General features: G+C 46.3%; 1 protein-coding gene across 1 annotated transcript in view; it reads left to right on the forward strand.

Moving 5' to 3' along the window:
* Nucleotides 1-14,030, forward strand: part of RASGRF2 (Ras protein specific guanine nucleotide releasing factor 2) — an 839,627-nt gene that overhangs the window by 785,683 nt on the left and 39,914 nt on the right. Inside the window, exon 24 of the mRNA XM_030193334.1 lies at nucleotides 4,216-4,295. Within this exon, the coding sequence (XP_030049194.1) occupies nucleotides 4,216-4,295 (80 nt within the window). The remainder of the gene's footprint in view (nucleotides 1-4,215; nucleotides 4,296-14,030) is intronic.

Below are 14,030 nucleotides of genomic sequence, written 5' to 3' on the forward strand. Positions count from 1 at the left end.
TATGAATACTAAGAGGAAAACTGAAAACAATACAGGAACATAAGGTTTTTGATATTAAAATGAGATGTTAGTTTCACTCTGTTGTTAGTTTCAAATAACAGAGAACTTAACAAAGATCTGGATTCTCTACCACATTATAAGCCATAATATTCTACTGCTTTGCTACCTTTTGATCACCCATCTCTCTCTCCCCCACACCAACCCCACCTTACCTTTCCCCCCTCAAGACTACCTACTATTAGAATGCTTTTAAGAGTCACCTATGTATTTGGTATTGTCATCTTTTATTCATACTATCCTGACCTATTCGCAGGATAGGGACGGATACAAAGGCTTGTTTGAGGTGCTCAAAAGCTTCATAGGCCTCCTAAGGCCAATGTGAAGGATCCACCTCTTTCTTGGTCAAGGCAGTCAAAGGTGCTTCTACAATGGAGTAATTTTAGAAACATAGAAACATGACGACAGATACTCTGTCCTTCCACAGTAACTACTAACTCCTCCTTTTCCTAAGGGATCCCATGTGTCTGACCCATTCTTTGTTAAATTCCGGCACAGTCGTCATCTCCATGACCTCCACTGGAAGGCCATTCCATGCATCCACCATCCTTTTCATGAAAGAGTGTTTTCTTAGATTCTTCCTATTTCCTCTTAACTTCATCCTATGCCCTTTCATTCCAGAGTTTTCCTTCATTTGAAAAAGGCTCACCTCCTGTTCATTAATGCCACTGAGGTATTTAAATGTCTTTATCATATCTCATCTCTCCTACCTCTCTTCCAGCGTGTACATGTTGAGGTTCATGAGCCTATCACTATATGTTTTATGACCGAGACCATTTACCACTTTGGTAGTCGCCCTCTGGACCAACTCCATCCTATTTATATCTTTCTGTAGGTGTGGTCTCCAGAATTTCACGCAGTACTCTAAGTGGAGCCTCACCAGAGACTTATACAAGGGCACTATCACCTCTTTTTTCCTGCTGGTCATCCCTCTCCTTACGCATCCAAGCATCCTTCTGGCTTTGACCATCACCTTTTCTACCTGTTTGGCCACTTTAAGGTAATCAGACACAATCACCTCCAAGTCCCACTCTTCTTTTGTACACAGGATCACTTCACCCCTACATTGTATTGTGTCCTTGGATTCTTGTAACCCAAGTGTATGACCCTGCATTTCTTAGCATTAAATCTTAGTTGCCAATTTTCAGATGAATTGATGGCAATAGTTGGCAAACCCAAGGAACCTCTGCAAGGCGTTGTGGCCAAAGCAGGATCATAGAGAGCTTGCTAGGATCCATCTTTAGACCATGGTTGGAAATGATGTAGCCCAGGAATGGTAATTCTGTATGATGGAAGGCACATTTTTCCAGTTTGGCGTACAGTTGATTATCCCATAGGCGTTGGAGGACTGTCTTGACATGATGATGATGTGCTTCCAAAGAGGGAGAGAACACTAAGATGTCATCAAGATATACAAGTACAAACTTATATAGCAGGTCTTGGAAGATATCGTACATAAATGCTTGGAAAACTGCTGGAGCATTAGCAAGACCAAAGAGCATTACAAGATACTCGTAATAACCATCTCGAGTGTTAAAAGTGGTTTTCCATTCATCATCCTCCTTGATTCTGACGAACCCACACATACAAAAAGTACAAGGCTACTAGAACCCACACATACAAAGAAGCGAGAGGCTGCTGGAACCCACTCGCACTGGCAGCGTGACTGGAATGGTGTCTCGGGATCCACAGCAACTGAGAGCGACCAGGGTGGCTTTGACGCAAGAACGTCAGGGTCGGCGGGGTTAAGTCTGGTCATGGCGTATGATTTCATGAGGGCACCAAAGGTTCCAGCGGGTCCCACACTGCAACAAAGCTCATCTCAGAAGCAGCACAACCTGCCGCCAGAGACCCACCGTGTGGTGCTGCCAACAAGGATCATTAACAGAGCCATGGCAGAACCGTGACAGTGATTATAATGGAAAACTGACAAAAATAAACTTTTTTTTTAAGTTTCATAATCATACCCATTATAAATAATGGGAACTACAACTACATGACTGTGGAAGAGCTCCAGCCAGTACTTAACATCATCCTGAAATAACTATATTGTTGGAACTGAAGGTAGCTAGAAGTAAATTAAAGGTATGTATGTTTGTGGGTCTATGTGGAGTGGAAAGTGTTTATGGAGAATCTAGGTGGCTACATCTCCTGAAAGCTTCAAATATGTTTTACAGGCAATGATAAATACTGGTTTTTCTTGCCAAGTACTCAGCACTGTACCATGGACTGTGTGAGCAGTATAGCTACACAGGGTACACATATGAAAAGGTACAAAAATTGCTCCCAGTCTACCATCTCCTCTCATTAGTGGTGGTGAAGTTTGCGGGGCAAAAGGCACCAGTGGGCGAGGAGCTTGGTACAGTCCTGCAAGTGCTTCCTAAATATTTATATTTTGTGGCAATTGTTATTCATGTTCTTTGTATTCACACTATGAATATATAAGGCACCTGAAATATCCACACCCAAAAAATACACCTAGGCATCCTATATAATAAAACGCATCTCCAACATTCTGAAGCTGACTGCATGGCTGAGGCATTCCTGCTCTGTGTATCCTTCTCCTGAATTGACATCACATACTTCCGGGTTTGTCACAAACAGAAGTGACCAACCACACGAGGTTTCTCGACTTCAGAATGTTGGAGGTTCATTCTATTAAATAGGATTGGTCAGTTCCTTGAAGCAAAGCCAGAGCTCAGCGTCCTGCACAGTAACGCTCAGACACCAGAGAGAGAGGGGGGGGGGGCCCTCACAACAGAGAGAGGGAGGGAGGGGGGCCTGACACCAGAGAGGGGGGGAGGTATCTCTGTCACACACAAGCACTCTCTCTCTCTCTCTCTCTCTCTCTCTCTCTCTCTCTCTCTCTCTCTCACAGTCAATGTCTTTCTCTCTCACTCTCACACACTGTCTCTCACACACTCTATGTCTTACACTGTATCACATTCACTCTCTGTGTGTCACACAGTCACTCACACACTCTCTTGGTCTCATACACTCGGTCTCACAGACAGTCTGTGTCTCATACACACTCTCTCTCTTGCACACACTGTATCTGTGTGAAACACACTCTCTCTCACACTGTGTCTCACATACGCACTTGCACACACTCTCATTCTCACACACACTCTCTCTCTCTCTCTATCTCTCACAGACACACTCACACCCAGACTCACTCTCTTTCACACACTCGCACATTCACTCTCTCTCACACACACACTCGCAATTCCTCTCTCTCACACACAGTCAGTCTCACATACACTCTCTCAAGCATACACACTCCGAGGAAAACCTTGCTAGCGCCCGTTTCATTTGTGTCAGAAGCGGGCCTTTTTTTACTAGTATTCTATAAAGCATGCCTAAATTTAGGCATACAATATAGAATAAGTCTAAATTTCCATGCAGATTATAGAATACACCGAGCGCCTGTTCGCACAACTAAATGTAGTCGCGGGTACTTACACCAAATAAAACTTGGTATAAATCCTGACGCCTAAATTAGGTGCAGACTAGGTGTATTCTAGAACCATTCACATGGGTTTGAGAAATGCCCATTACCCACCCATTCCATGCCCATGACCACATTCCTATTCACGTTATAGAATACACTTAGTTCTGCATGTAAATTCTAATTAATGCCAATTAGTATCAATAATTGCTTAAGTGGCAATTATCAGCACTGACTGACTTAACTAAATAAGTTGTGCACGCAAATCCAGAATACGACTGGATTTGTGCACACAACTTAAGTCACACTATATAGAATCCCAGGGTATAGGGACAAAAAAAAGAATTTCAGTGACTCAAGCCCATAGCATGGATTTCCCAAAATTTGCTAGATTTAGAACATCAGATTTGTGAGATTAGCACTGATCATTTTCATGGTAATAGTCACGCATTCCTAAACCTCTTCAGTGTTTTCATATGCTGAAGTTTTTGCAGAGACTTATTCCTCTGTACTAAGCTACTAATGAAGGAGGAAACAAACTTTGGTTTGAATTGTATAGACAATCAGACAGCTACATAATAATTAGACATTTTTCATGATTTATTGCTCCCTTTTTTCTGAAACTTTTTTTTGTGACAGTGAAGATTGCAATTCTGTCTGCTGTTGGGACTTGAAGTATAACACTTTTATTCACTTTGTTTTCTTTCTAGAGTAAAGCACTCATGGATAAACTTCAGAAGATCGTATCATCTGAAGGAAGATTTAAAAACCTTAGAGAAACACTCAGAAAGTATGTTCTGTTAACTCCTAATATAGCACTTCTGTTTATAAGAACATTAGCAAAATTGGTAGGAAATTTGAAAAGCTGACATTTCTTTAGCCTGAAGCATTATTGAATCCCCAGAAGCTTTTGCTAGAGAGATCGGAAATTCCCAGAACCTCTACAAAGAATAACTATGAGTTTCTTCATTGCTACAAGACAAACCTAAGTTTAGAAGTAGTACAGGTCCTAAAAACAAATGAAAAGACCTGTATCCTTGGACACAAAGTTAAATGAAAGCATGGAAACTCTGGTAACTGCCATGTTTCTAGGTTCCATTTTTCCAAGTTTAATTGTATATTTGATATGCTATCCATCAACAGTGCTATCTAGGTAGTTAACAAGTAAGCCTAGACAGTCATAATAAAGCAGAAAAAAGTACAATAATTTAAAAGAAAAAGTTATGGGTATGCAAGCTTTCAACTTTGATTTATATTTATGATAGGATGGTTCTGATGAAAAGGGAGGTTATTCCATAGAGATGGTGCAACAACTGAAAAAATAGACTAATTGATTCAAAGCAATTTGATGAAATGACAGTTCAGTCAAAAGTGCTTGAAAGGAGGATCAGAGCAAGATGGAAAATATATAAGGTATAAGAAGGCAGAACAAGAAAAGTGGAGCTTTGGTCTGGCATATCTTATTTATTTATTTGTTACATTTGTATCCCACATTTTCCCACTTATTTGCAGGCTCAATGTGACTTACATAATACCGTAAAGGCGATCGCCAAGTCCAGTATGGAAACAAATACAATTTGATATTAGGGTCGGGTAAGGTTAGTATATTCAGGTACATAGGAATCGAAGATAGGAAGGACTATATAGGGTCCAGTACAATCTATGGTTTTGCTGTGTTGCAGAGTTGAGGCATCTAAGTTAGGTCGGTGGGGTTGCCTTTCTGAATAGGTAGGTCTTTAATGATCTCCTGAAGTTTAGATGGTCGTAGATTGTTTTCACAGTCTTTGGCAGTGCATTCCACAATTGTGTGCCTATGTAGGAGAAGTTGGATGCATAGGTTAATTTGTATCTGAGTCCTTTGCAGCTTGGTTAGTGGAGATTCAAGTAGGTACGTGATACTCTGGTTCTGTTTCTGGTTGGGAGATCTATCAGGTCGACCATATATCCTGGGACTTCACTGTAGATAATCTTGTGGACCAAGGTGCAGATTTTGAAGGTGATACGTTCCTTGATTGGGAGCCAGTGCAGTTTTTCTTGGAGGGGTTTGGCACTTTCAAAACGTGTTTTACCGAATATCAGCCTGGCTGCTGTGTTTTGGGCTGTCTGGAGTTTCTTTGTGAGTTGTTCTCTACATCCCGCATATATTCCATTTCAGTAATCCGCGTAGCTCATTACCATTGATTGTATCAGGTTGCGGAATATTTCCCTCAGGAAGAAAGGTTTTATATGTTTAAGTTTCCACATTGAATGAAACATTTTCTTTATAGTGGCGTTTACTTGGCTCTCAAGTGTAAGATTGCGATCAATTGTAACACCTAGTATTTTGAGGCTATCTGAGATAGGGAGGGTGTGATCTGGGGTGTTTAAGGTTGTGGGTTTATAATTATTGTGTTGGGATGAGAGGATGAGGCAGTGTGTTTTTTCAGTGTTCAGTTTCAGTTGAAATGAATTTGCCCATGAGTCCATAATATTCAAACCGCGCTTGATTTCATTGGTGATTTCTGATAGATTGTGTCTGAAAGGGATGTAAATTGTGACATCATCTGGTGAAGGTTTTGGTTGAATAAGGATTTGACCGGGGGGGAGGGGGTCATCATTATATTGAAGAGTATTGCTGAGAGTGGTGATCCAAAGTCAAAATTTTACATGGAATTCCGGCCGATATCCATACACAGTGTTCTTGTTGCAATATAGACTCCTGCCAGAATTCTACACCAAAAAAAAAAATCAAAATTCTGTGCAAAAAATTGCAAATTCTGCAAGTTTATTTGGCAGAATTTAACCAATATTACAGCCCCCTCTCCCTGTACACAGATACCATCCATATTTTCCCAACACCCTTATTATCCACATTTTTTACAGCCCCCTCTCCTTCCTTGCACCCATATACAGCATCCCCCCTTTTTTTTTTACAGCCTCTCCTTCCCCCACACATAGCATTCCCCTTTTATGCAGCCCCCGCCCACCCACAACATCCCCCCTTTATTTTTTTTTACAGGCCCTCCCTCTCTCCAGCCACTCCTGCACTCACCCATGACGTAGGAGGAGGAGGAGCAGCAGCGGGAGAACTTCTTCAGGACAGGAAAGAAGTCCACTCTTTCCTGCCTTACTTCCGCCGCTCTCGCTGGTGCTGTGCTTTTTCCAAATGGCCGCCAAGACTTCAAGTGGTAGTCTGATGAGATTACTGCTTGAAGTCTCGGCAACCATTTTGAAAAAGCACGGCACCAGTGAGAGGGCAGCGAGGCAGGAAAGAGTGGGGTTCTTTCCTGCCCCTGAAGAGGCCACTAGACCGTCTGTGCGTTCTCTCCTCAGATAGGCCAAGTGGCAGCAATTGGGTGGAGTGAGTGGGCAGGCAGGGGAGAGCGCAGATTCTGCACAGAAATGTTGAATTCTGTGCTCCACAGTCAAGCAGAATTCCGGCAGGAGTAAATAGAGGTGAAGCATGATCATATCTCTTATCTTTTTATATTTATCTTCTTCATTTTAAATATATGAAAAACTGTATACTCATCTAGAGTGCTCTTATTTCTTTAAACTGTCAGCTAGTGCATTCAAATTTATCTCATGCATATTCATTGTGTGTATCCTGAAAATCTGACTGGTTGGGTTTGTCCCAAGGACTAGGTTGAGAACCGCTGTTTTAGGCTAACCAATCTATTGAGAGAGAGAGAGAGAGTTTTCAAGGACATCTGACAAAGTGACTCATGTCCTTGAAAACTAATTCCTCAATAAATTGGTTAATCTGTAAGGTGCCACCAGTGTTTATAATTCTTGCTACTCCATACTGTATGGTTATCCCTCTGATTTTTTTATTGCTATATAACCAGTCACAGTAGTGCATGAACATGATGTGATATATGGAATAAAAACATGGATGCTAAAGAAAGAAAGCAAAGAAGGTGAAAAGTGAAGAGAACAGAGGACAGACAACATTACTGCAACATCCCAAAGTCAGGAATATGAGAAGATCAGCATCAGAGACTTTTTTTTTGCACCTGTGCTGATTTGTGAGAAAACTGATGTAAACTTTTGTACTGTGTTTGTTTATGAGATGACTGATATGTAATTTTCCAAATACTTACTACGAAGTATCTGATATCTGTACCCCAATATCCCTTTCCTACCTAATCTAGTACTAAAGTTAGAGGTCAAATGTATTCAATAGGCTCCATTGTGTCTATAAATAAGTTTGGAACTATTTAATTGGCTGAGGAATTTCCCTTAGAGGCCATGTTTCACCTGCTGCATCAGGGGTCAAGTAGTTATGAAAAAAACACGGGCACAATCTCCCAGACTCTATAAAGTGCGGCCAAAATTGTGCATTAAATCCATTCGTATTCTGGATTTGTGCATGCAATTTAATTACTTAACAAATCAATCAACACAGATAATTTCCATTTAACAAGCAATTAATGACACTAATTGGTATTAATTAGAATTTACATACACGACTTGTATTCTGTAAAGTGGTTCGCGTAAATTCTAGTGCATGGTGCCAAAAAGAGGGCATGGCCATGGGTGTGGAATGAGCAGGCTGTGGCTGTTCCGAAAATCTATGCACAGGGTTATAGAATACACTAACTCCGAACCTTACTTAGGCACTGGTATTTACACCAAGTTTTACTTGGCATAAATGGATGCACCTAGAGTTAGACGCAGCATGGCCAATAGGTGTATTCTATAAACCTGGAAGGTGTATTCTATAAACCGTGCCTAGGTTTATAGAATATGCCTAGGCAGAAATATTTTTGGCGCCAATTTTTCAGGCTTCATATATAGAATCTAGTCCAGTGTGGTTAAGATCTGCCACTACAATGAAGTCAGAATGACCGTAGTAGAATTCAACAAAAAGTCTGCAGTGTCAAAGGCACAATATTGCCGCTACTGATACTTGCATCAAAAACTGCAGTGGAAATTTTGTGCCTTTGAAACCATGGAATTTCTTATTGAATTCTACTACAGTCCTTTTGACTCCATTGTAGTAGCAGACCTTAACTACCTTGTGCCTGTGTTTTTTCATATCTACATGATTCCTGATGCAGTCCTAGAAGGCAAAATATGGACAGATATTTCCTTGTCCTCAATACCAGACCAGTCCAGACTAATGGGTTATGTCCATCCACCAGCGGAAGGAGACAGAGAAAAAACATAGTTCCAAGCACTTTGCCCCTTAAGTGTATCATGCAGCCTGGAATGGTCAGTATTTTCTCTGTCTCTTAGCGGATGGTGGACGGATTGTGCAGCTGCTCTTTGTTGCTGGCAGTTAGCTCCTGTTCCAGTTCTTCTGAAGAACAGTGGAGCTAGAGGTGTGCTGGTAACCCGTGTTTGGGTTTTTCAGATGATACTCAGTGGTCCTGGGTCCCCCTCATCTACCAGCTAGCTTGAAATCCAGTGGTGCTGGTTCCCTACCTCCCCCGATGGTTCTAGTGAGGTGATGGTTGATTGTGGCATGGAACACCTTTCCCTACTCTTTGGGGTTCTTTTTCTTTGGTTGGAGGCAAGTATGCCTAGTTTTATCTGATTCTGAGGTAAGCTGTTTGTATTTCTTTCCGTTGAGGAGAGGCTGCAAATGATAGATTTAAAAAAAAAGGGAGGGGAACTTCCCCTTTGTATTATTCTTTATCTTTAAAAAAAAAAAGCTAGAGAAAACTTGTTTTTGTTTTTCCTTTCTCTTCCTCGGTAGTTTTTTGTTATAAATTGCCCCCAGATAACCTGAGAACCTATACAAAAATAGAACTCATAAAATCAGATTGATGAATCAAAGCTTAATTAAGCAATTCATTGTTTAATAATAAATCATTCTTTCAAGTATGAGGTGTGTGTGTTCCGTCAGCTCTAACATGGAGCTTGTCTCTATACACACAAACAGATTTCTATAAGATTACGCAGATTTTATAGTTACATTTAAGTGTCTGCCCCTAAGTTTTTCTCATTGGCCGATGTTGCCCGCCTGTCTGCTAGGGTTCTGTATAACAGCAGCTCTGAACTTTTCACTCTCTTCCCCCCTAACTTCCCTCTCCCTTTTGCTTTCTTTGTTCATAGTTATCTTGCAGATGTCCAGTTCTCGCCTCCTGACCTTGCTTCATGCAACAGTTTATTTCCCTTCCTCCCCCTTCTCCTGTTTAGTACAGATTCCTTTGTGCAATGATTCAAACAGCTAAGATACAGTGAAATGTTTTCTTTTAGAAACCACTTAGCTAGGGCCTATTTTATATATATATATATTTCTCCGAGGGTTGACGTCCACGGCAGCCCCCACCAACCGGAAAAAACCTTCGCAGGCAGTCCCGCACGCAGGGCACGCCCACCGCGCATGTGCAGCTGTCTTCCCGCCCGTGCGCGACCGTTCCCGCTCAGTTTTTTTCTATTCCGTGCTGGAGAGAGACGTGTTATCGTCTCTCTCTTTGTCAGCCCCGGAAACCGGATTGCGGCCTAGCCATGGCTTTTTTTCTGTTTCGCGTACGCGTTCACGTACTTTTTCTGTTGAATGTAAAAAAAAAAAAGAAGAGTGTTCTCGTCGTTCTTAGCCGCGAGGGCGCTTCGTTGCGGCCTTGTGGCCGCGCAGTCGTTTTCTTTTCGAGTGTGCTTTTCACCGCCACCATCGACGACTTTGACTTTGCCGACGCGATTTTTCCGTCGATGTCCTCGAAGGTCCCGAGCAGATTCAAAAAGTGTGGTCGGTGCGGCCGGCAGATCTCGCAGACCGATACGCTTGGTGCCTCCAGTGCCTCGGGCCGGAGCATAATTCCAAGACATGCACCTTGTGTCTCGGCTTGAGGAAGCGGACACAGGTGGTGAGGCAAGTTCTTCGGGACCGTCTTTTTCGGAACTTGCGCCGGCCCTTCGACGTCGACTTCGGCGGCATCGGTGTCGACAACCGGGTCTTCGGTACCGGTACCGATGTCGACGAAATCGGCGCCGACCCCAGGAGTACAGGTACCGTTGGCCCACCGGCCTGCCATTGACGGCGGGGGTGAGCGGCCGCGCGGGCAGTCGGCCCAGGCCACTCCCTCTACCCAGGGCCATCGGGACCGAACCCTGTCGGATCCGATTCCTCGATTCCGGAGGGGTTCTACCTCCTCTTTGTCTCTTCCGCCGAGCGCCAATGATGGGCATCGAAAGAAAGCAAAGAAACACCGTCATCGGTCGCCCACGGCACACGGGACTGCCAGCTCCGGTACCTCGAGGGATGACTTGACGCCCAGGAAGCGGCAGTGCTGGGAGGAGCGTTCCCCCTCGGTTGAAGAGGTGTCATTGCGTCAGTCCGCGGGTACTTCGGTACCGTCTCCTGGACCCGAGCAGCTTCCGACACCCACACCGGCCCCCCTGCCTTTCCCGACAGCGGGCCTCGACGAGTGCCTCCGAGCCATCCTTCCCGGGATCCTGGAAGGGCTGATGCGCCAGGCTCTGCCGGCACCGGGGGTGCTTGCGCCCCCGGCGCTGTTGATGGAGGCGCCGGTGTGCTCTGGCCCAATGCCGAGGCCTCCGACGCCGCTTGCAGCACCGGTGCCGATTGCCACGCAGGTGGAGTCGACGTCGATGGAGGGAGCTTCGTCCCCGCCGGCGCGGGAGTCCACCGCTCGACGCCATCATCGAGGACGTGGTTCCTCGCAGTCGAGACAGGCCCGGTTGAGGTCTGAGCTGAAAGAGCTCATGTCCGACACTGAGGAAGAGGATGCCTCGTGGGGGGAGGAGGAGGACCCCAGATATTTCTCCTCAGAGGAGTCTGTGGGCCTTCCCTCCGACCCCACTCCTTCACCGGAGAGGAAGCTCTCGCCCCCTGAGAGCCTCTCCTTTGCCTCCTTTGTCAGGGATATGTCTATTTGCATTCCCTTTCCCGTGGTCACTGTGGATGAGCCGAGGGCGGAGATGCTCGAAGTCCTCGACTATCCATCACCACCTAGAGAGTCTTCCACGGTGCTGTTGCACAATGTCCTTAAGGAGACACTGCTTCGGAACTGGCTGAAGCCACTATCTAATCCCACCATCCCCAAGAAAGCGGAGTCCCAATACAGGATCCACTCAGACCCAGAGTTGATGCGGCCTCAATTGCCTAATGACTCGGCGGTCGTGGACTCTGCTCTCAAGAGAGCACGGAGTTCGAGGGATACCGCCTTGGCGCCCCCTGGGCGGGAATCTCGCACTCTGGACTCGTTTGGGAGGAAGGCCTACCAACCGTCCATGCTCGTGACCCGCATCCAGTCATACCAGCTCTACACGAGCATTCACATGCGGAACAATGTGAGGCAACTGGCGGACCTGGTCGACAAGCTCCCCCCGGAGCAGTCCAGGCCTTTTCAGGAGGTGGTCAGGCAGCTGAAGGCATGCAGAAAGTTCCTGTCCAGGGGTGTCTATGACACCTGTGATGTGGCATCTCGAGCTGCGGCCCAAGGTATAGTGATGCGCAGACTCTCCTGGCTGCGTGCCTCTGACCTGGACAACCGCACCCAGCAGCGACTGGCGGATATCTCTTGCCGGGGGGATAACATTTTCGGCGAGAAGGTCAAGCAGTTGGTGGACCAACTACACCAGCGGGAAACCGCTCTCGACAAGCTCTCCCACCGGGCACCTTCAGCATCCACCTCTGCAGGTGGACGTTTTTCCCGGGCCCGGCAGGCTGCATCATACGCCTACAGCAAGCGTAGGTACACCCAGCCGGCCCGAAGGCCTCCTCAGGCACAGGGACAGTCCCAGCGCGCTCGTTCTCGTCAACAGCATGCGCCTAAGCAGCCCCCTGCGCCTCCACAGCAAAAGCAGGGGACAGGCTTTTGACTGGATCCATGGGAACATAGCCGCCATCAAAGTGTCCGTGCCGGACGACCTGCCGGTTGGGGGGAGGTTGAAAGCTTTTCAGCAAAGGTGGCCTCTTATAACCTCCGACCAGTGGGTTATCTAAATAGTGCGGTGCGGATACACCCTGAATTTGGTCTCCACTCCACCAAATTGCCCACCGGGAGCCCAATCCTTCAGCTCCCATCACAAGCAGGTACTTGCAGAGGAACTCTCCGCCCTTCTCAGCGCCAATGCGGTCGAGCCCGTGCCACCCGGGCAGGAAGGGCAGGGATTCTATTCCAGGTACTTCCTTGTGGAAAAGAAAACAGGGGGGATGCGCCCCATCCTAGACCTGAGAGGCTGAACAAATATCTGGTCAAAGAGAAGTTCAGGATGCTTTCCTTGGGCACCCTTCTACCAATGATTCAGAAAGACAATTGGCTATGTTCCCTGGATTTAAAGGACACTTACACTCACATCCCGATACTGCCAGCTCACAGACAGTATCTCAGATTCCGTCTGGGGACACGGCACTTTCAGTATTGTGTGCTGCCCTTTGGGCTCGCCTCTGCAACACGAGTGTTCACGAAGTGTCTTGTGGTGGTTGCGGCATATCTACGCAAGCTGGGGGTGCACGTGTTCCCGTATCTCGACGATTGGCTGGTCAAGAGCACCTCAGAGGCAGGAGCTCTTCGGTCCATACAGTGCACTATTCACCTTCTGGAGCTGCTGGGGTTTGTGATAAATTACCCGAAGTCCCATCTCCAGCCAGTCCAATCTCTGGAATTCATAGGAGCTCTGCTGAATTCTCAGACGGCTCAGACCTTTCTTCCCGAAGCAAGGGCGCAGAATCTTCTGTCCCTCGCTTCCCAGACCAGAGCGTCTCAGCAGGTCACAGCTCGGCAGATGTTGAGACTCCTGGGTCATATGGCCTCCACGGTTCATGTGACTCTCATGGCTCGCCTTCACATGAGATCTGCTCAATGGACCCTAGCTTCCCAGTGGTGCCAGGCTACCGGGCATCTAGAAGATGTCATCCGCCTGTCTGCCAGTTGCCACAATTCGCTGCACTGGTGGACCATTCGGACCAATTTGACCCTGGCACGTCCATTCCAAATTCCGCAGCCCACAAAGGTGCTGACGATGGATGCATCTCGCCTGGGGTGGGGAGCTCATGTCAATGGGCTCCACACTGTGGTCGCTCCAGGAACAAGATCTTCAGTTCAACCTCCTGGAGCTCCGAGCAGTCTGGAATGCACTGAAGGCCTTCAGAGATCGGCTGTCCTACCAAATTATCCAAATTCAGACAGACAATCAGGTTGCAATGTATTATATCAACAAACAGGGGGCACTGGATCTCGCCCCCTGTGTCAGGAAGCCGTCAGGATGTGGCGTTGGGCTTGCCAGTTTGGCATGCTTCTCCAAGCCACATACCTGGCAGGCGTAAACAACAGTCTGGCCGACAGGTTGAGCAGAGTCATGCAACCACACGAGTGGTCGCTCCATTCCAGAGTGGTACGCAAGATCTTCCGAGAGTGGGGCACCCCCTCGGTGGACCTTTTCGCCTCTCAGACCAACCACAAGCTGCCTCTGTTCTGTTCCAGACTACAGGCACACGGCAGACTGGCGTCGGATGCCTTTCTCCTCCATTGGGGCAACGGCCTCCTGTATGCTTATCCTCACGTATCTTTGGTGGGGAAGACCTTGCTGAAACTCAAACAAGACCATGGCACCATGATTCTGATAGCGCCTT

This window comes from Microcaecilia unicolor, chromosome 2 (assembly GCF_901765095.1).
Source record: "Microcaecilia unicolor chromosome 2, aMicUni1.1, whole genome shotgun sequence".
NCBI lineage: Eukaryota > Metazoa > Chordata > Amphibia > Gymnophiona > Siphonopidae > Microcaecilia > Microcaecilia unicolor.